We start from the raw sequence: 22,209 nt of genomic DNA on the forward strand, positions 1-22,209 counted from the left end.
TTAAAAACAAACTTTGTATTTGTGGATAATCTAAGCACTATGCCTAGATGTACAGATGTTCTTTTCCCAACATATGCATTAGAGTTTTTTGAATATTAGCTTTAATAAAAATTTTACTTTTGTCCCGGGAGGAACATAGCCCCAGTTTGGGACTGTTTAGTGTTGGCAAATAGCCAGTTTTTCTAGCTGGCTTCTCATACCTCTCTCACTGTGTTATAGTTTCCTGTACTGAGTGGGAGGTAAGGAAGGGTGGGATTTTCCAAGGAGGTGCAGGGTGTTGGGAGATGGACAGCGAACTCTGGGCTCCTCTGAAAAACCGGTCTGAATGCCAGAGGTGGGAGTGAGAGGAGAGAAGCTGGATAGGCATCCACAGCCTTGGAGCACCCAGGGGAAAAAATTAGCTGCAGCCCCAGCCAGGGCTCAGTAGTTCCTAGCTCCTAGGCAGCCCTGCCCACCACTGATCAGCTGGTAGATGGCTGCATTAATTGCCTATGAGCTGTTCAACTTTTGTAGCCCCTGGGCTTGCTGCAGTAGAGGCTGACCCAGCCCTGTGTCAGCCCTCGGTGGGGAGGGGGGGTCCCTGCTCCAGCAGCCTCAGGGAGCTGCTCCAGCCAGGGTTAGGAGTGGGTGGGTGAGGGAGGAGCACAGAGCTCCCTCTCATGAGCAGGGGGTATAGTAGGCCTCCGCCCCCACCCCCTGGCCAGCGTGCCTCCTGCAGGGATTCAGGGCTGGTGCTGGGAGGGGGCCGGTGCTGCTGCCCGGCACTCTGGGGCTACCTGAGAACCGGGACTGGGGGCGCGGCGACTGCGCTGCCTGGCCTCCTGAGCCCCAGGGCTGAGGGCTGCCTAGGGCTGGGGGCATGGGGACCGTGCTGCCCAAACACCCAGGGCTGGGGCGCTGTGGTGCACCAGGGCTGGGGCCTTGCCCCGCCTCCCCTGGGGGCTGCAGTAGGGGTTCTTTGGGCTCCTGCAACGGAGGGGGAGGTAGAAGGAGAGGGAAGGGGGGCAGAAGGAGAGGGACCGGGAGTTAGTCTCCCTGGGCAGCTGGGTCACTGGCCAGGTCACTGGCCGCCTCTGCTCCCTCTGCTCTGCACAAACCCAGCCTGATGAGCAGCAGTGAGAGCCACCTGCCACAGGACAGGCCCAACAAAGAAAATAACAGAACGCCACTAGCCGTCACCTTCAGCCCCCAACTAAAACTTCTCCAGCACATCATCAAAGATCTACAACCTATCCTGAAAGATGATTCTTCACTCTCACAGTTCTTGAGATACAGGCCAGTCCTCGCTTATAGACAGCCCCCCAACCTGAAGCAAATACTCACCAGCAACCACATAACAAAAACGCTAAGCCAGGAACCTATCCTTGCAACAAAGCCCAATGCCAACTCTGTCCACATATCTATTCAAGTGACACCATCATAGGACCTAATCACATCAGCCACGCCATCAAGGGCTTGTTCACCTGCACATCTACCAATGTGATATATGCCATCATGTGCCAGCAATGCCCCTCTGCCATGTACGTTGGCCAAACCGGACAGTCTCTACTCACAAGAATAAATGGACACAAATCTGACATCAGGAATCATAACATTCAAAAAACAGTAGAACACTTCAACCTGTCTGGTCATTCAGTAACAGACTTAAAGTTGGCAATTTTGCAACAGAAAAGCTTCAGAAACAGACTCCAATGAGAAACTGCTGAATTTGAATTAATATGCAAATTAGACACCATTAACTTGGGCTTGAATAGAGACTGGGAGTGGCTGGGTCATTACAAAAATTGAATCTATTTCCCCATGTTAAGTATCCTCACACCTCTTGTCAACTGTCTCAAATGGGCCATCTTGATTATCACCACAAAAGTATTTTTTTTCTCCTGCTGATAATAGCTCATCTTAATTAGCCTCTTAGAGTTGGTATGGCAACTTCCACCTTTTCATGTTCTCTGTATGCAGGGGCGGCTCTAGCTTTTTTGCCGCCCCAAACACGGCAGGCAGGCTGCCTTTGGCGGCGAGCGGGTGGGCAAGTGGCAGGTGGGCAAAGAGGCGAGCAGTGAGCCAGCAGGGGCTCTAGGGGCGGGCATGGGGGTTTGAGGGGAATGATCTGCCACTTTAGCTACCACCTCTGCTCTCCTCCTGGCCACACCATTCCCCCGGTAGGGCTGGAAGGGCCATGAGAAGAAAGGAGGATGGTAACTGATGGGCTGTGAGGAGCACATCCACCAGCTGGAGGCAGCAAGAGGAATAACAGGGACCCCCAGACTTTGTATCTACTTCAGGGAGCTAGCGCAAAGGAAGGGGCTCTGCTCAGCCCTCTGCAGTACAGGAGTGATGTTGATGTGTGGAATGGCCCATTCAGTGGGGTGTGCTCAGATGAATTAGGATGCTCCAAAGAGATGAATAGTCTCAGTCGTGGAATACCATTGTTCAAGGTAATCACACGATACATATCCGTTTTAGAGCAACTGGAATATTAACATTTTCTTCTCACTGAGGGGAACAATATGCGAGGAACACCTGAGCCAAATTATTCCAAGCTTGCACCATTGGCCCTGTTCTGGCATACCAATATCCTAGATAATCTCATTATGCGTGTGGATTTTAGAGTACTTTGAAAATTAAAAGCAGCTCATAATGTAGAGGGAGGACATGTATTGGGAACGTCTTGATCAAATGACCTAAATTTGCACCATAAATTCTACCCCAGTCCCTGAATAACTTTTTAATTATTGCTTCCCCAGAAGGGAAGGGGGTGACGGAAATTATCCACGACTGATCCCGAGAGAGTAATATCAGGATCAGAGCCATAGTTTGAGCCCCAAGTATGTGTAACAAACTTATAAGTAGTATAAAATGTGAATGTTGTGTGATTATTTTAGTGGGACTGTATCTCACTTACACGACCACAAAAATCTTGACAACTAAACCAATCCTGTGGCTATTTTCAGACAAGATTTTTTTGGAGGCCTCTTTCCCCTAATCAGCTTTCTCTTACCCTAACCTATTCTGTTGTGCTCCCAGCACTCTGGTCTATATGTACTTGCAATGGTGGAAAGGAAGAAATTTTCACACCCAGATCCAGTCTTTCAGGCCCACAAAGTCAGCAGTTACCAGGGCCGGTGCAACCCCTAGGCGAACTAGGCAGCCGCCTGGGGCGGCAAGTGGTTGGGGGCGCCCAGGGCCATCCTCAGGCAGAGGCAGCTGGGCCATAAACCAGTTGACTCGAAGCCCTGTTGGTAATTTGAATGTCAATGTTAACTGTTTCCCTGCTCACCAAAACGTGTAGGGAAGGAGAGAGCCAATCCCATGGAGATCTGCACAGTCTGCTTCGAGTGGAGTGCTGCAGGGGCACTGACCTGCCTCGCACTGTTAATTGGTGGCACTAGAGGTGGGCAGAGAACCACTCCCCTGCATCCTGGCTGAGCTCCTGGAGGTGAGCCAGAGAAAGGGGAGTGAGGGACAAACAGGAAACAAGGGACCCTCTGTCCACTAGATGTTGGTTTTCATCCCTTGCTCGCTCCGGTGACTTGGTGAAGGTTCCCGGGAGGATCTGATCAGTTTTCAAAGGGCGTGTGTGTAGTGAGGTGGCCTGGTTCCCAGACGCCCTGGAGGAGGAAGAGCCCAGCAGAATGCCAGACTGGGCGGAGCTACGGAGCTCTGAGCCCGCCCCGCAAAGGGTCAAGCACTGACCCAGAAGTATAAAGGCAGGCCCTCCGAGCTCAGTAAGGCGCCAGCCGTCAGAGGGGCTGGATATCTGCAACCGAGCTCCCACTGGGGAGGCAGTGGAAGACAGTGGTCAGCCTAGTCTTCCCCTTCCCCTTCCCCTTCCCCTCGCTCACTATCCCGGGGAGGCCTGGATGAGCCTGCCCCACTCCAGCTGCCCCGACGAGGAGCCGAACCCACCTTTCGCCACCTACCCCAAGGACCCACTGACCCTGCCCATGGACACTTACCCTGAGGAGCGAATGGTGGTTGACCCCTATGCTGACACCATGACAACTCAGGTACTCGGTGAGGGGGAGAGTGGAAGTAGCCCGGGGGCAGCCGACCCCAGTCTGGCTGCAGCACTGCCAGAGCCAATGTCAGTGTGTTGCGGCCAGGATCCCCACTGACACAGCAGCAGGCTGCCTGCCGCTGTTAGGATCTGATCAGTTTTCAAAGGGAGTGTGTAATGGGCTTTGCTGAGCTGGGGATACGCTTGGGTATGAGAAAAGGGCACTGGAAAGACTCTTCCTGGTGTGACGACTCAATGGTGTTGCAGTGTGATGTGTGGGAAACCTTCTGGGATGTGCTGGGGTTCCATTGGGGTATTGGGATAGTACCAGGGTGCACAGCAGGGACACTGAGATATCGGGCGCTCTCTGTGATGTACCAGGGTACAGCCCAGACCAGTGGGGGGCTGTGCCACCTGTGACAAAGTGGGAATGTTCTTAATGTTTTCTCTGAATACTGTGCATGTGCCTCAGTTTCCCCCGTGTGGCATTCAAGTATCTAGGTGGCGGGATAAGGGTGTGTGATGATTGCAGAGACCCCTAGCGGGCAGGTGTGACTGCCGGCTACCTGGGCACAGAGAACAGGCAGCCACGCTGTACCCTGGCAACTGAGAGCTGGAGCCAGCCCAAGGTGTTGGAGAACAAAGAGACCAGGTGACCTGTTTGCCTGGGAAAGAGAGAGAGGATGGAGGAGGGGCAAGAGGGGTGTCTCAGGCTGGGCTACTGGTCTGGGACTCAGTGGGGAGGGCCCTGGGCTCTGGATACTGCCCCCCTCTCCCCTCCGCCCTGGTGGACTTTGCTAAATCTTCCTGATTTCAGTGCTAACAAGCTCTGTTCTACGCTGTGTTCCCGGCGACTAATAAACCTTTGTTACACGTTGGCTGAGAGTCACTGCGGAGGTGGGGTGCAGGGCCCTTTGAGGGTGTGTGAGGCTTCCTCAGGTGCCCCATCCAGGAGATGTTTGGTGGCAGTGAAAGCATTGGGATACCTGGGGGAGGAGGTTTCTCTGGCAGGGACATCAGACTATTGGGGTGGAGGGGGTCACCGGCAGAGGTGTTGGGATAGTGTGGAGGGGTGTTTGCCAATGGGGACATTTGGGGGACAGGGACTTTGCCAGCAGGGCAGTGGGAAAGGGGGATATGTGCGGAGAAGTGAATCACTAACAGGGATCGTGGGATATTGCGAGGGGGCGGCGTTGGAATAGCACAAAATGAAGCATAACATGTTGGGTTATCACAGAGGCTATTCCATGTGCTGTGCTCCGTCTTTGGATACGTGGAAGGGTGAAATGGAGTGTGCAGCTAGTGTTAAGGGGAAACCAAGTGTGTTGGTGTCCATAGGTGCTGGGGGGTGATTTGGTTTTGATGAAGACTGTTGTGATAATTGGGCCAACAAATTTACCTTGCGTGTGAGTTCAGCTGTAAAAAACGAGAGTGAATTTATAGGATGTGACAACAGCCTATAAGAACAAACATTGCTGGGTGAAAGTCCGAACGGGAGACTGAATTAGTCCCGACAAAGAGGCTTCCTGATCCAACTCAAGGACTGTGTTACGATCATGCCTGGTAACAAGAAAAGTGTGGAATCGGAAACCAGTGAACCAGAACTGGTGAGTTGAAACTAATTGGTGGACAAACTAATGTGGGGCTTTAGAGACTTTGGGGAGAAAAATTGGCTACTGGAGCAAGCTTCACCACCATGGTTGCCATCCCCACCACCTCCTGGGACAGTGGGACGTCATCCTTCCTGATCTTGAGTGATGTCCTGACCAGGCGAGGCCAGAGACGGACCCAGACCCAGCTCCGGCTGAATCCCAACCACCACCTGGGATGTGAAACTTTGTGTCTCTCTCTCCAGCCCACGTGTCCTTTTCTTTCTCTCCCTTTGTTCTTCTCTGTGCTTCTCTTCTCCTTTTCCCTTCTGCCTAACAAGAGTCTGGCATCGCCAGGATATTTTGTAGCACTGCTGTAAACCTGTGACCAGAAAGAGGCATCTAAAAGCAACGGCCTATCCAGCCCGATGATGGTACAAGTTTGCCAGGTCTTGAAGTGGCTGATCAGACCATTTGCTGGGCCTATGCTTTTCAGCAGGGAGGTTGCAAGTGAGAGTCACACCAGAGACAGAAGCTGCATTGATTCTGTGCCGCAGATGATGGGCTAGGCTATCAGACTCACAGCATAATCAGCTGCTCGGTGCCTCAGACCCACACACTGTCTTGCTAATTGCTGCACTTTAGAGCCCTGACTTGCTCCATCACTTCCAGGAACTCACTGGTTGCCTGGGCATGAGCAGCAGGCTCCAGTGCCAGATGCTGGAAGAGGTTGAGGGGCTTGGCGTTCCGGAAGGCCTTGGGGACAGGGATCTGGCTGGCCAGGGTGCTGTTTCCAATCAGGAAGTGGTAGAGGCATTTCTCCTCCAGGCAACGGCGCAGGTACGAGAGGATGTCCTGCAGCCTCTGAGCTAGCTGTTCCGGGCGCCATTCCGACACCGGCAGGAGAAGCAGTAGGTGCATCAGGGCAGTTTTGAAGTGGTAAGTGGTAAGGATCCTGTTCTCCAGGATGGGCAGCCTGCATTCCTTGAGGTGGATGAGGATCTGGAGGCATTTCAGGTGACAGCTATCCTTTGGGACGTACCTGCTCACCCACTGGAAGAACAGCATTTCCTGGACAGCGAAGGTCTCTAGCCAGACTGGGCTGCTCGGGGGGCCCGTCTCAGCCCCGTTGCTGGCCAGGAAGACCAGAGAGTTTCCCCGCTGCACCCCAAGTATGATCTCAATGGAGAGGGCCCTCCTGGACTCACAAGCCAGGCTGAGCTTGCAGGAGGAGGTGGAGGGCTGGGCTGTGAGCTGGAAGCTGTAGTTGTGAGCCACAAGGGCCCAGGCCTTGCCTACCAGACTGTGGAACCAGAGGGTGGTTTTTTCCACATCCAAGTGGGAGCTAGTGCACAAGAGGTGCACGCGGAAGGGCCCCTGTATGTTGTCACTCAGGTCTTCCTCGGCGTGGTGCAGGAGGCAGACCACGTCCCCCAGCAGCCTCTCCCTTTTGCACATGCACTCCAGCTCCACCAGGATGTGGCCGTGCTTCTCCAGGGTGCCCTCCACATTCTCCATCTCCAGGCGGAAGGAGTGCCCCTTGGGCGGCAGCAGGGGCACGAGCACCCGGTAGGCCTCGGAGTCCCTGTGGGGGCACCAGCCTTCAAAGGCACTGGCCACACCAATGCAGTTCTCCAGCTGTGGGAGGAAGGTCTGGCAGGTGAGGACTTGGCAGACCTCCAGCAGGCTGTTCACCAGACCTTCCACAAACTCGCAGGTGCTGGCCAGGTCCTCGGACACTCCCTGGAGGTGCTGTTCATAAAAGTGCTCCAGGGCCGCTCTGTCGGGGAAGTCGGGATGCCGGGTGCAGGAGCCCCCTGGCACTGCTTCGGCATCATCCTCCTCCTCCTCCTCGCTGCTGGCATCCTCGCTGCTGGAGTCGTAGCTGGATTCGGGCTCCAGGCCTGGCCTGCAGAGCTCAAAGAGCAGGATAATGACCAGGAACCCACAGAGCCACCCATCCCAGGCCACATCGTTGGGCCCCTGCTTGGCTGCCACCCTCAGCGCCGTGGCCTCCTCCTCCCCCTGGCTCTGGTTTGGCCCCAGGCTCTGGTGTGGGCCCGGTCTCTCCTCTTGGTTCCTCTGCTCAAACTCCAACTGCAGGCGCATCATCTCCAGGGCCAGCCGCTGCTCCTGCTGCTGCGTCCGCTGCACCGTTGCCGGGTCCTGCTTGTCGCTGACCCTCAGGGGGTGGTGCACGATGACCAGCACCGCCAGGAAGAGCAGGCTGCCCACAGCCATGGCCTGGAGAAGGGGAGAGAAAACCACTCAGGGGGTGTAGGAGGGAAAGGATGGGGGAGGGGTATCCTGCTCCCCTTCCACCTCTGCCAGAGCTTTGGGCAGCACCCCGAGGTGCCTGGCTGGGTGCTGCAGGAGATGCACTGGGAGAGCACACGGCCTCCTCCACGAGGCACCGCAGGCCTGGAGCCAGCGTTTCACATACCCCGGCCCAGGCTGGGACTGGGAGAGGTCATCTCCCCTCCAGGCAAGGGGGTGGGAGCAGGGAGTTCCTTCTCCGATGGGTGATTTGGGGAGTGTGTGAGCCTGGGGGCTCTGAAGGAAGGAGAGAGGGATTTGGTGTCTAGGGGGCAGGAAGCTATGAAGTAAGTGGGGTTTGGGCCCCTCGGATGGGTCAGGAGGATGGAGGCTGGGTGGGGTATCTGGAGTCTAGACCCAGGGCTTGGGGGAAGGTTGCTTGTGCTGCTGGGGTCGTGGGAGAATGTGGGGGTCAAATTCCAGGTGCATTAGGCATGCTGGCTCTGAGTCATGGGTGGGATTTTCTGTCCCATTTGGTCCTGAATCTGCAAATTTGTTTGATACCAGCCTGAGTTTGACCGTGGGTCTCTGCCAAGACACATCTTAGTGCTATATCGTTTGGAAGCTAATTGCTGGTGAATTAGGGAGGTCGGAATAGTCCACTGGAGTCAACGGGATCGCGATCTAAACAACTCCCTGATGTGGGGGAAGTTTGGAGTCCACCCCAACCCCCACAGCTCTGAGTCTCATGTAGCCCCACAGGAGCTGGAAGCGGAGCACTGTCTCATTGCCTTGAGGAGCTGAGTTCTGTCAGTTTCCTCTGTCTGGAACCAAGGGGCCATCGTCAGCTGGGTACAGACGGTTCAGATCGTCCCACCTCTCCCTAGAATGTGGGTCAGTGACCCCAGCTCCAAAGCCAACTGCTTTCCAAGACAATTGGTCCCTTAGTCGAGGGGCTAGAATTTATAGCAGAGCCAAAGAAATCCAAATTGCTGATAGGCAGCATCTGGGCCACTTGCAGTTAAATAATTCTGCCTACCCCCAAGCTTAGGAAAGGCTAGTTACTAACTAGTCATAAGGCCACTGATTGGGGGGGCTTCATTTCTGAGTGCGTGACCTGATGTCCAGAAGTGCGGAGCACCCACTACTCCAGTTTGCAGCCGCTCCGCACACGTGAAACTCAGGCCTGGTTGTCTCAAGCTGGGCACTTCAAATTAATGACCTCTCTCGGCAATTTGGTCCAATGCTAAGGACTCTCTTAAGGAACATGTGCTCCAGCAGTCAGGATGCTTCTCCAAGTCCATGTTCGCTGCTCCAAGCTTTGCCTTGGGGCTCCCCCTCCATCTGCCTCCACCCAGCCTCTCCATACTCACTCTGTGGAGGCGTCACACTCTCTAAGGGAGGGTGCAGCTTAAGCCAGCGCTGGCCCATGCTACAACCCCACCAAGAGCAACTCTCCTGGATGGTCCACTCGCATTGGTCTGGCTGGCCTGTCTTCCCCAGCCCACTGACACCAACCATCTTCCATTATTACCCACTCTCTGTGACATCACACCGGCCAGACTCCCTTTAAAGGGGCGGCACACGAAGCCCCCTGGGTGCCCTGCAATGTCAGACCCTGCCCTGCCCCTCCGCCTCTCTGCTATTGCCCGTGTCCAGATTTGGGTGATCCCAGCAGAGAGGTGTGACTGATGGGAACTGATGAACTGATGGGAGCAGGGCAAAGCTGGTGGGATGACATGTGACCAGCCTGAAGTGCAATGTTTACCCCAGTCGGAGCAGCTCTGAGCAAAGCTAGCCAGAGTCGTGGCAGGAGCTGGATTTTGAGCAAGTCTGGATCGGATGATAGTACCAGCTGGAACGCAGGCAGAAGCCCATGATTTTTTGGTCCATCCGTAGCAGTTTCAGATGAGTTATGCTGGGGGGAGAAAGGGGAGTTGGCATAGTTGGGGGGGCAGTATCCAGTAGAGGGCCGTCTGGTTGCCCTTGGTTTTGCTCTCTGTCTGATTTTCGCTCTGCTCTGTCACTGGCTTCCCGGCTCCTGCGCTATCTCTTCTCAGTCTCTCCTAAGCAGGACGCAAACCCAATAACAGCTAGGGATTGCTGATAGCCACTGGCAGTGTAACAACCCCAGCCACTGGGGGGCTTTGAACCCAGCACCCAACCTTAAACCTCTGCCGCAAGTTCTACCGGAACAGCCCCGTCAGTTGGCAGTAGCAATCTGCTCTAAGAGACGCTCTCCCAGGGTGTTGCAGCTGGAAACCCCTCTGGGTGCTTTCTGCTGGGCCCATTATGGTGGTAACCTTCTGCCCCTCTGAGTATAAAATGAAGCAACAAGGGCCGGGTTCAGTATCCAGGGTTCCGTTTCAATAACGCAATGCAAAAGCAGCTCGAGCCTACCCAGTGACCTGGGACAGTATTATATTTTGTTGCACCTGTTGTGCCTCTAGGAGGAATGTTCTTAATATTTCTCTGAAGCACAGAGTCTCAGTTTACTGCAAGATGCCAACTGAAGGGGCGAAACAATGTGGCATCATATTGGGGAAACACCACAAACAGGATTCATAACATAAACCATGAGCAAAAGACCCACCAAGTAAGTTTTGGCAATGTCCTTTTCCCCTTAGGGTCTTAAGTCCAATTACCCCAAAGTCCAACAACCCAAAAGTCTCTGTCCCTGGTCAGTGCTGCACCAGAGTTCAAAAGTCTATCTGCAGAGTTTTTCACCCCCCCCCCCGAGCCTGGGTGGAAATTGGAGGGGGGGGGCACACAGGGTGTTAAAGGGCACCTTACATGGTCTGGGGCCGACTGCCCCGCCTCTCCGTGGAGTTCTGCTGCAGCATTCACCACGAACGGCTCCACTCCACCAGCCACTCCGCTCCTCCAGCCGACCAGTGAGCCGCTCCAGCCGTCCCTGCAAACCGCTCCACTCACTGTTCCGTGGGCTACTCCAACCGTCCTGCAAACTGCTCCGCTCTGCCAGCCGCTTAGCGATAGAGCTTCAGGCTCCCCCATTAGTTAACACAGCACTCAGCTCAGTAAGTTTAGCTCTTTTAGTGAGTTCAGCTCTTAGTGATTGTAGTAGGGGAGCCCCAGTGCTGGTGCACCATTGGCCCAAAGTGAATTCAGCTCAGCAGCCTCTAGATCAGGGGTAGGCAACCTATGGCACACGTGCCGAAGGCGGCACACAAGCTGATTTTCAATGGCAATCTCACTGCCTGGGTCCCGGCCGCCGGTCTGGGGGGCTCTGCATTTTAATTTAATTTTAAATGAAGCTTCTTAAACATTTTAAAAACCTTATTTACTTCACATACAACACTAGTTTAGTTATATATTATAGACTTATAGAAGGAGACTTTCTAAAAATGTTAAAATGCATTACTGGCGCGCAAAACCTTAAATTACAGTGAATAAATGAAGACTTGGCACACCACTTCTGAAAGGAGTAGCTGTAAGGAACTCAGCAGCTGGCGATTGCACGGATGATGCAGGATGATACTCTGGCTCTGACTCTTGGCTCCTGATTCCTGGCTCTTGGCTCTGACTCGCTTCCTGGACTTGGCAATTTGGCTTCTGATTTGGCCTCTGGCCACTAGGCCTAGGCAATTCTGTTCCAACCATTAGGCCAGCCTTCCACCCTGGCCATTAGGCAAGACTACCCATGGCCCAGTCCCTAATACTGAGTCCCTTTGAGTTCCCCTGCGATCTTCAGCGCCTGACACTGGCTACTCACAGAATTCCAGCTCCTCTGCCCCCAAAGGAGCAGGGTAGCCCAGTTAATTAGTTTGACCTTAAATCCCTGCTCCTGTACAACATACAGCCCTTGTAAGCACTTCTGATAAAACAAAAGTAGGTTTATTTGATGTGTCCTGGTCTGTGGGGAGCTTGCTTCTGAGGATGAGCTGGGAGAGGTTGTGGGGGTTGTTTAAAGGCCAGAAAAGGGGGTTCAGGAAAGATGTCTTTCAGGATGGGGTCCCCATCAAGTATGTCTCTATTCACAGACAGGGCAATTCTCTGTCTATTGCATGTCCCTTTTTCACCTCCGAGTGGTTTTGATTGTTTGCAGTTCTCTCTCATGGTTTCCATGGCTAGTCTTGGGATGGAGCAAGGCTAGATAACTGAACCTGGCATTACAGCTAACCCAGGAGGGGTACAGCTCCCACCTGCTTGAATGGGCTATCTCTGATATATATTCCCGGGTGATTAACTTTTACTCCAAGTCCATAAAGCAGCCTGTCAGTATAGTTCCATTATTCCTTAAATATTACCTGTAAATACATCTTGCAATGATTATGAATCTTTATAATTTACCTGCTTTTTGTAGATCCCTTACATGTTATCCCTTACAAATACATTTCCTGCAAGACATCCTTATACTGAGGTTGTCAGGTCTGAGGTGAGAATTCTTTGCAAAGAACAGTGAACCCTTTGCCAATGGGTCTTCCAAAACCCCTTATTGTCCTTAACTCTGCTGGCCATAGATTTCCCATCGTGTCACTTTGCTTCCCTTATCAATTGTCTACAGTTCCTAGCTTCTGAATTATATTCATTACTACCAACTTTCCCTTTCTTCTATTTGTTATATATATAATTTTTAAATTGTATATAGCTGCCTTCAGTTCCCCTCTAACCAGGTAGGGTTTTTAACCAATATGGCCTTCTTCCCTGATTGTGTCTTTTTGGGCATCTAGTAAAGTGTTCTTAAACAATTCCCAATTATCATTCAGACTAAAGAATTTCTTCTCTTCATGTCCCTTTGTTCCCTGATTAACTTTGTTCTCATCATCTCAGGTGTGTGCTGAGTGCTCATAACTTCCCTCTTTTTACTCTCCTGTTTTGTTATTAGTTTAATGCCTTCCTGACTACTCTAGCCAGCCTGTCCCTGAGGAGATTGTTCCCCCTTCTACTGAGGTGGAGGCCATCCAAACTAGACAGCTCCCTTTCCCCTTAGAAGGTGGCCAATGTTCCACAAAACCCAAACCCTCCTCCACTTACCTAGCCAGTGGTTCAATTGCAGAATCTTCTGCATTCTGTCTTCCTTTGCTCAGGAAGAAGGATCACTTGCACGTTTTTCTTCTTCAGCACACTTCTGAGTTCCCTGAAGTCATCTATCCCACAATCCTTTGTCCCGAGTGCTGATATGAACCATCCCCAATGGATCCTTTCCAGTCGACTTCAGAAGCCCATCCAATCTTAGAGTCACATGTCATGCCTTGGCTCTGGAAAGAGAGCACACTGTCCTGTTGTCCGTTTGTCCCAGGCAGAATGTTCACCCCTCTCTACCCACCAGGCTGCAGACTATTCTGGAGTGGGCTGCTCTCAATCTGTCCTGCTGACGCTGTCCCATTTTGGATAAATACTAAATAGTCACTGGGCCAAAGAGCAAGAGTGACTCTCCAGCCTGGTAATTAAGGCATTTATCTAGGAGATGGGGAAAGGATTTAGACCTCTTCTATTTAGGCAGCTAACTCCTAGTGTAGACATGATTTGAACTGGTGAAACTTGTGTTTACACCACCCCAGATCCCAGTAGATTGGCAAAGAAACAGCTTCCGGGCTGGGCTGCTCCCCTGGAAAGGTGGTACTTGGGGTTCAAGTTCCCAGGCAGGCACCTCAACGCACGCACAGGGCTTTCTGAAGCTGACTGTTAACCTGACCACAACAGACTTTTCAGGTTTGTGGACAAATTCCAAACCCTTTTAGAAAGGAACCAATAATTTCCCATTGAGCTGCACTGGTATGTGCCAAAGGGGACTCAGCCCTGCCACGGAGGTGACTGCAGCTCAGGAGTGAGAATTGTGACTACTGCCTCCGCCGGGCCAAGTTCATCCCTGCAACAAGCGCAGTGGAATTGTGCAAAGGATGGAGACGGCCCTTCTGCAACGGGCTTTGGGCTCTTTCACGCTGAACAACGCTGCGGAAACAGGCAAATTGCTCTGCTACGGTACACGCAAACCTCCACCTAACCACTCACCTAGAGCGCTGAATTCCAGGGGCCAGACCTGCAGATCTTTAACATGTCTAAGGCCTTGTCCACACTGGGGGCCAAACCTTCCCCTGATGTAAATCCAGTGTCACACTCTTGACTTCACTGGAGCCAGGCCAAGTCACATCTGCTGTGGGGCTGGCTGGGGGTTTCAGTCACTGGAGTGGCTGTGGTGGTGTGAACACAAGTTTCATTAGTTCGAATCATGTCTACACTAGGAGTTAGCTGCCTGAATAGACGAGGTCTAAATCCTTTCTACAGGGACTGCAAAGCTACAGAGAGGTTTTTTACAGCTCTCTGAGGCCAGTTAGACTCAGTGATTAAATACAAAGTGCCTGCCGACTCCCTGAACAGCTCAGAGCCCACGGGTCCCGGGTCCCGTTACCTTTGTGTCTTCCCCCCGGCCCGGCCTGCAGTTGGTTCCCATAACTCTGAGATCAAAGTGGAGGGAGCGAAGGTGTCAGGGAGATTAAAGCTGTCAGGGGGGAGTCTGGAGTCATGACAAGTCACCTTGGGGTGTCAAGGGGACAGTTCTCCACAGGCAGGAGAGATTAACCCAGTTGTGTAATACCTTCCCCGGGGAAGAAGGAGGCCTGCTGCTGAGGTGGCAGCCTGTCACAGGGTAGAGAAATGAACCATGTGGGGAGGGGCCGGAGGGAAGGACAGAAGAGGGGGAGAAAGGCAGCACCCATTGACCAGGCCGGAAGGCCCCAGACTCAGCGCTGAGTAGGGTTGCCAGGTGTCTGGTTTTCGACTGGAACGCCCAGTCAAAAAGGGACCCTGGCGGCTCCAGTCAGCATTGCCGACCGGGCCGTTAAAAGTCCAGTCAGCGGGGCTAGGGTAGGCTAGTCACAACCTGTCCTGGCACCGCGCCACACCCCAGAAGCAGCCAGCAACAGGTCCGGCACCAAGGCGCTCCGCAGCCAATGGGAACCACAGCCAATGGGAGCAGCATAGGTGGTGCCTGCAGGCGACAGCAGCACACGGAGCCTCCTGGCCCCCCGCCCAGGAGCCAGACCTGCTGCTGGCCGCTTCTGGGGTGCTGCATGGTGCTAGGACAGGTAGGGACTAGCCTGTCTTAGCCGTGCTCCGCCGCTGACCAGGAGCCACCTGAGGTAAGCCTACACCCCAACCCCAAGCCCCAACCCCCTGCCCCAGCCCTGAGCCCTTCCAAACATGGATACCCCTCTTGCACCCCAAACCCCTCATCCCCAGCCCCACCCCAGAGCCAGCACCCCAGCCCAGCGCACACACACTCTCCCCCCCCCCCCCCCCCTGCCTCACCCTGCAGCCCCACTCCTGCACTCCAACACCCTCGGCCTCACCCCAGCCTGGAGCCCTCCTGTACCCCAAACCCTTCATCTCCAGCCCCACCCCAGAACCTGCACCTTCAGCCCAGAGCCCTCACCTCCCATGCCCCAACCCCCTGCCCCAGCCCAGAGCCCTCTCCCGCACCCTGAACCCCTCATTTATGGCCCTACCCTGGAGCCTGCAGCCCCTCCCACATCCCAGCCCCCGGCCCAAGCCCCGAGCCCCCTCCCGCACCCCCAACCCCGCATCCCCCGCCCCACCCCCGAGCCTGCACCCCCGCCCACACCCCCAGCCTCTGCCTCACCCCCCAGCCCCCTCCCCCACTCCAAATCCCTTGGCCTCACCCCCAGCCTGGAGCCCCCTCCTGTACCCCAAATCCCTCATCCCCAGCCCCACCCCAGAGCCTGCACCCCCAGCCAGAGCCCTCACCCCTTCCCACATCCCAGATCTCTGCCCCAGCCTGGAGCCCCCTCCCGCACCCTGAACCCCTCATTTCTGGCCCCACCTCAGAGTCCGCACCCCCAGTTGGAGCCCTCACCCTGTCTTGCACCCCAACCCCCTGCCTCAGCTCAGTTAAAGTGAGTGAAGGTGGGGGAGAGTGAGCCACCGAGGGAGGGGGAATGTAGTGAGCAGGGGCGGGGCCTCAGGGAAGGGGCGGGGCTACGGCGTTTGGGTTTGTGCAATTAGAAAGTTGGCAACCCTATGCTCAGGGCGGACTCAGGCCCCAAGCAAGGGGGACCATGCCGTGACTCGGAGCCACATCTGCCTCCCAGGTCCCTCTGAGGATGGACCTGGGACTGGAGGAGCTCTCACTCCCCGCCATGGCCTCCTGGGGGAAGGGAAGGGAACAGAGCTTCTCTGGTCTTGGGGCTGCAGAGGGGTGGGGGGGCAGAAAGGAGCAAATGGGTTATGGGTCCTCAGTGGGGGGCGGAATGGGGTGGGACCGTGGGTGAAACAGGGGTGAGGGGAAGGGCAGAACGGGGCAGGGCTGTAGGGGAAATAGCAGGTGGAAAAGGCGGAATGGGGGAGGGACCGCAGACAGAAGGAGTGGGGAGGGGTCCCCCACTTGCTCTGACCCAGGGCTCCACAAAACCTTAATCTGCCGCTGACTGTGCCTTTCCCAGCCCTGCAGAAGAGCTGTGTGTGGCTGAAAGGCTTGCCTCTCTCCCCAGCAGAAGTTGGGCCAATACAAGATATGACCTCGCACCCCCCTTGTCAAGCTGTTATGGGGACATTTTTCCTTAGAAAAGTATCATTTTCAGGGACGCTGTCTGGAGGTTGGGGTGCCCTAGTTCTAGTCCTGCTCTGGGCAGGCAGTGGCGTCTCGCAGGTGAGAGCAGGGAGGGAGAACGGGGACTCTGTTCCTGGCTCTGGGAGGGGAGTGGGCTCTAGTGGTTAGAACAGAGCGGGCTGGGTGTTCGGACTCCTGGGGTCTCTTTCCATCTGTCAGTGCTTGGGTCTGGTGGCTCAGGGGAGCCATTGTGGCCTGGTGTTCAGAGATGCTGGCATGTAAGGCACTGAAGGCAGGGGAGCTGTAGCTGTGACCTCTCTGACCTTCCCCGGCTGTAGATTGGGACTCACCCTCTGGAGAGGGGGATGTTTATTTGTGTTAAGGCCTGAACCTTTTTCCCCATGGCAGGTGAAGGGTTAAGTGCCCTGCCAGCCTGCTCTGGTAAACAGCATTCAGGGCAAAGAAACCCAAAGCACAGATCCAAAGAACCCTTCCCTGACGCCACAACCCCCAAGGTGTCGGCTCTGATCACCCATTAGCCTCTGCAGTGCATGTGCCCTCAGGCCAAGGAAAGCACTGAGGAGACAGCCTGGGGCAGAACTGGTGTAAATCTGGAGCGACTATGGATTTACACCGGTGTTAGAGCAGAGCCCAACCCCGATGGGGCAAAGGGGCTGTCAAACTGCAGCTACCTCTGGGTGCCAGTGGGGTTGTTGACATGTAGCCAGGGAGGAGGGGGCACATACATTCAGCTCTCACATGCTGTCCATAGCACAGCTGCCAGTGCCATCAGAGACCCCAGCCCTGCCCTGTGGGCATCACCTCTTGGGCAGAGAGAGTGCGGCAAGCTTCCCCATTTCAGCCCACTCTGGACGGGGTGGAGGGGACTGTCCATTCTTGGGGGGGAGAGGGGAACGCCTGTGATGTTCATTCAGCCCCAGCACTGGACAATCCCCAGACAGCTCTGGCCTGGGGCTTCTCCACCCCTGCTGCCTTCCTCACCCTGGCATCCTTGCCTGGCATGGACCCTGACCTTGTCCTGGGTCCTTTCTGTCCTGGGATGAGGGGTGAATTCCATCTTCAGGTTCTTCTAGGGTTCGTTTGCCCCCACCACGAGGCCCCAGCTTTGTCTGACTTGGGTGGGATTGAGTCTCCTCAACCCCGAGCCCATTGTGTTCCTCGCACCACTCCCACTCCCCCCCGCAGCAGACCCTGAGCTCTGCCCTGAGGGGACCGCCCCACCTCAGGAGGCTGTGACTCCTTGATGCGCAGGCTGTACCAAGGGGGCGGGGATGCGTGGAGTAACGTGACAGCGGCTGGTATATTTACAGCCTGGGGGAGGGCAGGATTAGAGCCCAGCACAGCCCGGTGCTGCTGAGTAACCTTCACTGGTTTGTTTATGCTGAGGCCAATGCTCAGCCTTCCTGCTGTGCCAGGCGGTGCCCAGACTTCGAAGCACACAGATCCCCTCATAAATCAAGCCAGCAGAGGGGGTCGAGTTACCAGGGTCTGTCGGTAACGACAGCCAGCAAATCCACACTCCTTATCTGGGATTACAATTCATTACCGCCTGGGCCAATCAGCGCCGGGCGGGCACAGGGGCCAGGCAGGCGCGCTCCTGCATCGGAGCCTCTTGCTGCCCCCGAGGCCTGTCATCACAGCTATAAATAAGGCGACTTGTTTGCAGAAGAACAAATTTAGCCCAGACAGAAGGTCAGGGTGGCAGTGAATAACCTTCCATTAAAATGGTTCTCATTCCTGAGTCTCACTTGGCCTGCGGGTGGGCAGGGCTGGGGGTGCAGTGATGGCTGAAGGAAGTTGGGGTAGGGTCTTGTCCTCTTCCCCAAAGCCTGCTCTCTGCTTGGCTATGCTGCCACTGGGAGAAGCAGGAATAGATCCCCAGTGGGTTAGCAGGGCTGTGGGGCCATGGCAGGCAGGCAAGCGTCAGGTGCCAGCCCAGCACCTAAGCGGCACTGAGATCACACCACAGTACAAAGGGAGGTCGGGCAGCGCCCGGGGCTCCGGCAGCAGCATGGGTGTGGGAGGGCACGGGGCAGGTACTCGCCCTGGGTTTGAAGACGCATAGCAGACTGAGGAAGCGATGGAGTCGGGGGGGGGCTGAGGTGGCATAGTGCCCCCCTCCCCCGTATTCCACTCCCTGGGCACCCACAGCAGCCACTCATCACGCAACTGGCCACCCCACTGCTGGTTTCTTTAAAATGATGTGGCTGTTCCTGGCCACCCCTTCTTCAATCCCTGCCTCCTGGCACCGTCTTCTCCTGGTGCCCAGGGAGCTAGGCCAGAGGAGGGGCAGGACCTATGCAGTCCGGCCCAAGTGCGGGATCAATTCCCATCACCTCCTCCCTGCCACTGCCAGTTCTGCTGCCTCTGGGCTGGTCCCAGGACACAGGCTCCATTCCCTGAGCCGTGGGGACATTGGAGGCCAGAGCCAGCTGTGGGTCTGGACCTGGCGCTACAAGAATTTCAAACTCAGAGCCAAACTTCCCAGCTCAGGCCCAGTCGCTCTGGTTCTCAGCCCCAGGGAAAGCACAGGCAGCGTGGGTGACCACGTATCCCAAGATGCTTCTGCGCCTTGTCTTTGGCATTCCCAGCTGAAGGTAGGCGTTTGCTCAAGCTGGGACAGGAGGCCTTGACCTATCTGCTTTCCCCCATCCCCAGGCTCAGGGTCTCATCTCGATGGCTTGAGCTGCCCCTTCCCCTCAATTCACTTTCTGTTAAATGAGCCCATGGCATCACATAGTGCACTCTGTGTTACCAGGGCTCTTGGGTGTGCTGAGTTATAAGGACTCAGCTTTGCCTCAGTGGGTGGTTGGCTAAAACCAGAAACTGTTGCCCCTCCAGTGTGAATATAACCTCTCAGCCACAGCTGCTCAGCAGCACACACATATGAATCTACATAAACACACAGGTACACAAACACATACACAGGAACACACACAATGCACACTTGTCACATACAGACACAAAGGAACGCTCAAAAACACAGCTACAGTGAGATCAGACACACAGCTAGAGAAAAAGATACACTCTGCACACTCTGCTTAGCTCACTCCAAGCCATACAAGATCAAAATTACACCCATTACTTAGCCACATGTGCAATAAATACAAAGATGCACCCACACAAGGATGCACATGGTGACAGGGAGCTCCCCCAGACATACAAGCTCAGGCAGACACACACACGCTAGAGGACACACACAGAGACAGAGTTTCCAAGTCCGTTCCATTTAAAGAGATTTTATTGGGCTGACCAGCTATCTGTGAGCTGTGAACAGAGGAGAAGCAAACAGAGGGAATTTACCTGGGAGTTCGCCTCGTGGGAGGTGACACAGAGTTTTTTGCCTTTCAGGCTTCTGTGAGCAGTAAATACAACATACAGCTGTTGTGACCGGCAAAGGATGTGCCATGTTTGTCTTTCTCCCAGACGATAGAAGCGACTTCTCTGTACAAAGTGCAAGCTGGCCTCCATATTGGAAAAGAAGGTTCAAGGACTAGGTTCAAGTATCAACCCTGCGCTGCATCAGAGAAAATGAAGACTTTCTGAATAGAAGTCAGTGTTTGGTACTGCAGGCACAGCATGCTGAAGAATCAGAGAGGGCAGTGCAAAATGGGGAAGAAAATTGGCAGCATGTGACCTTCAGAAGAAGAAAGAGGAGAACCCACATACCCCCAATGCAGATAGAGGTAAGAAACCGTTTTCAGGCTCTCTGCACAGGTACTACAGAGGAGAATGGTTTGGAAGAGTCATCTGAGGGAAAGGATCAGAAGGAGATCCCATCGGCCAGAAAGCATGGGATGCATTGTCTTAGGGATAGGAGTTCCACGACCACCACTCCCAAGAGGAGGAGATGGATGGTGGTGGTTGGGGACTCCCTTCTAAGAGAGATGTAGTCATACCATCTGCCGTCCAGACCGGGAAACTCAAGAAGTGTGCTGCTTGCCTGGAGCTAGAATGCAGGATGTGACAGAGTGTCTGCCAAGACTGATCAAGCCTACCCCTTCCTACTTCTCCACGTGGGCACCAATGATCGTGCCAAGAATGACCTTGAGTGGGTCAGTGCAGACTACGTGGCTCTGGGAAGAAGGATAAAGAAGTTTGAGGCGCAAGTGGTGTTCTCCTCCATCCTTCCTGTTGAAGGAAAAGGCCCAGGTAGGGCCCATCGAATTGTGGAGGTAAATATGTGGTTACACAGGTGGTGTCAGAAAGAGGGCTTTGGATTCTTCGACCATTGGATGTTGTTCCAGGCAGAAGGATTGCTTGGAAGAGATGGGATCCACCTAATGAAGAGACAGAAGAGCTTCTTTGCAGGCAGGCTTGCTAACCTAGCGAGGTGGGCTTTAAACTAGGTTCACCGGGGGATGGAGACCTAATCCCAGAGGTAAGTGGGGGAGTGGGATACCGGGAGGAAACACAAGGAGGAGGGTGCAACAGGGCAGGCCTCCTGATTCATACTGAGAAAGTAGGGCAATCGGCTAGATAACTTTGTGATGAGTTTGGTCACAGAGACCCCCTTGGGACTGTCACATGATGTGCTGAAATTACCTCTGAGCCCGTTTTCCCTGCAAGCTTGGGACTTCCAGAACCCTGCCTTGTTGAGCCAGACACGCTAGCCTGCTACAACACAGACCCAGGTCTGGTCCACGCCCCCAGAGCTACAGACTTAACTGAAAACAGCTCAGCAAGTCACCTGTCTCCAGCACCCAGATACCCAGCTCCCAATGGGATCCAGACCCCAAATAAATCCGTTTTACTCTGTATAAAGTGGTTAGTGGGTTAATGTTGGGGCAGAAGGAGGGTGGGTTAATGTCGGGGGCGGGGTGGTAGGTGGGTTAATATTGGGGGCAGGCAGTGGATGGGTTAATGTTGGGGGCAGAAGGAGGGTGAGTTAATGGGGGCGGGGCGGTGGGTGGGTTATTGTTGGGGGCAGGGCCGTGGGTGTGTTATGTCGGGGAAGGGGCATTGGGAGAAGGCACTGTGGGTTTTTTGGTGATGGGGAGGTTGGGCAAACCTTTGAAAGTTGCTGCATTCCATGTCTCCTGCTCTGCTGTCCCATCTGCCAGCCCCACTCCATGTCCCTGTGCCTGGGGGGCTGTGGTTCTGCAGAGGCCTAGGAGTCTTCATGGCATGAGCACACTTATGGGGCAAAAAGAGCCAGTATGTGGAGGGAATGGTGTCCAGTGGCTAAAGCAAGAGGCTGTGGGCCAGGACTCCTGTGTTCTGTCCCTGACCTACTGTGTAACCCCAGGCAAGTCACTTCACTTCCCTGTCCCTCCATTTTCCCATCTAAAATAGAGTAATAGACTCTAAGGCCAGAAGGGACTCTAAGGCTCTGACCCCACATAGAGCACAGGCCAGAAACCTGCCCCACAGTCATTCCTAGAGCAGAGCTGCTAGACAAACATCCAATCTGGATTTTAAAATGGTCAGTGATGGAGAATTCAATGATTAATTACATTCACTGTTGAAACTTTACTCCTTCTTTCCAGTCTGAATTTGCCTAGCTTCAATGTCCAGCCATTAGATCATGTTAGACCTTCCTCTGCTTGACTGAAGAGCCCAGTATTAAATATTTGTTCCCCGTGTAGGTACTGACAGACTGTAACCCCTTAACCTTCCTTTTGTTAAAATGAATAGGAGCTCCTTGTGTCTTTCACTGTAAGGCAGGTTTTCTAATTCTTTAATCATTCTCATGGCTCTTCTCTGAACCTTCTCCAATTTACCAATAACCTTCCTGAATTGTGGACACCAGAACTGGACACAGGATTCCAGCAGGCTCAGCATCGGTCGCACCAGTGCTAAATACAGAGGTAAAATAA

At 54.3% G+C, this 22,209-nt stretch overlaps 2 protein-coding genes across 2 annotated transcripts in view; one reads left to right on the forward strand and one right to left on the reverse strand.

Moving 5' to 3' along the window:
* Positions 1-5,408: 5,408 nt before the first annotated feature.
* LOC120398664 (inositol 1,4,5-trisphosphate receptor-interacting protein-like 1) lies at positions 5,409-9,352 on the reverse strand. Its single transcript, XM_039526213.1, has 2 exons — positions 9,216-9,352; positions 5,409-7,830 (listed from the first exon to the last, which is right to left on the reverse strand). The coding sequence occupies exon 2, from the start codon at positions 7,825-7,827 to the stop codon at positions 6,214-6,216; it is 1,614 nt and encodes a 537-aa protein (XP_039382147.1). The 5' UTR covers positions 7,828-7,830; positions 9,216-9,352; the 3' UTR covers positions 5,409-6,213.
* A 77-nt stretch (positions 9,353-9,429) lies between these two features.
* The window catches only part of LOC120398158 (pituitary homeobox 2-like), a 45,043-nt gene continuing 32,263 nt past the window's right edge, over positions 9,430-22,209 (forward strand). The window contains exon 1 of the mRNA XM_039525269.1: positions 9,430-9,754. Within this exon, the coding sequence (XP_039381203.1) occupies positions 9,751-9,754 (4 nt within the window). The 5' untranslated portion in view covers positions 9,430-9,750. The remainder of the gene's footprint in view (positions 9,755-22,209) is intronic.

This window comes from Mauremys reevesii, linkage group 2 (genome assembly GCF_016161935.1).
Source record: "Mauremys reevesii isolate NIE-2019 linkage group 2, ASM1616193v1, whole genome shotgun sequence".
Classification (NCBI taxonomy): Eukaryota; Metazoa; Chordata; order Testudines; family Geoemydidae; genus Mauremys; species Mauremys reevesii.

Bases quoted from the DNA above. Each gene is read 5' to 3' on its own strand.
- LOC120398664 (XM_039526213.1), bottom strand. From the start codon at position 7,827: ATGGCTGTGGGCAGCCTGCTCTTCCTGGCGGTGCTGGTCATCGTGCAC.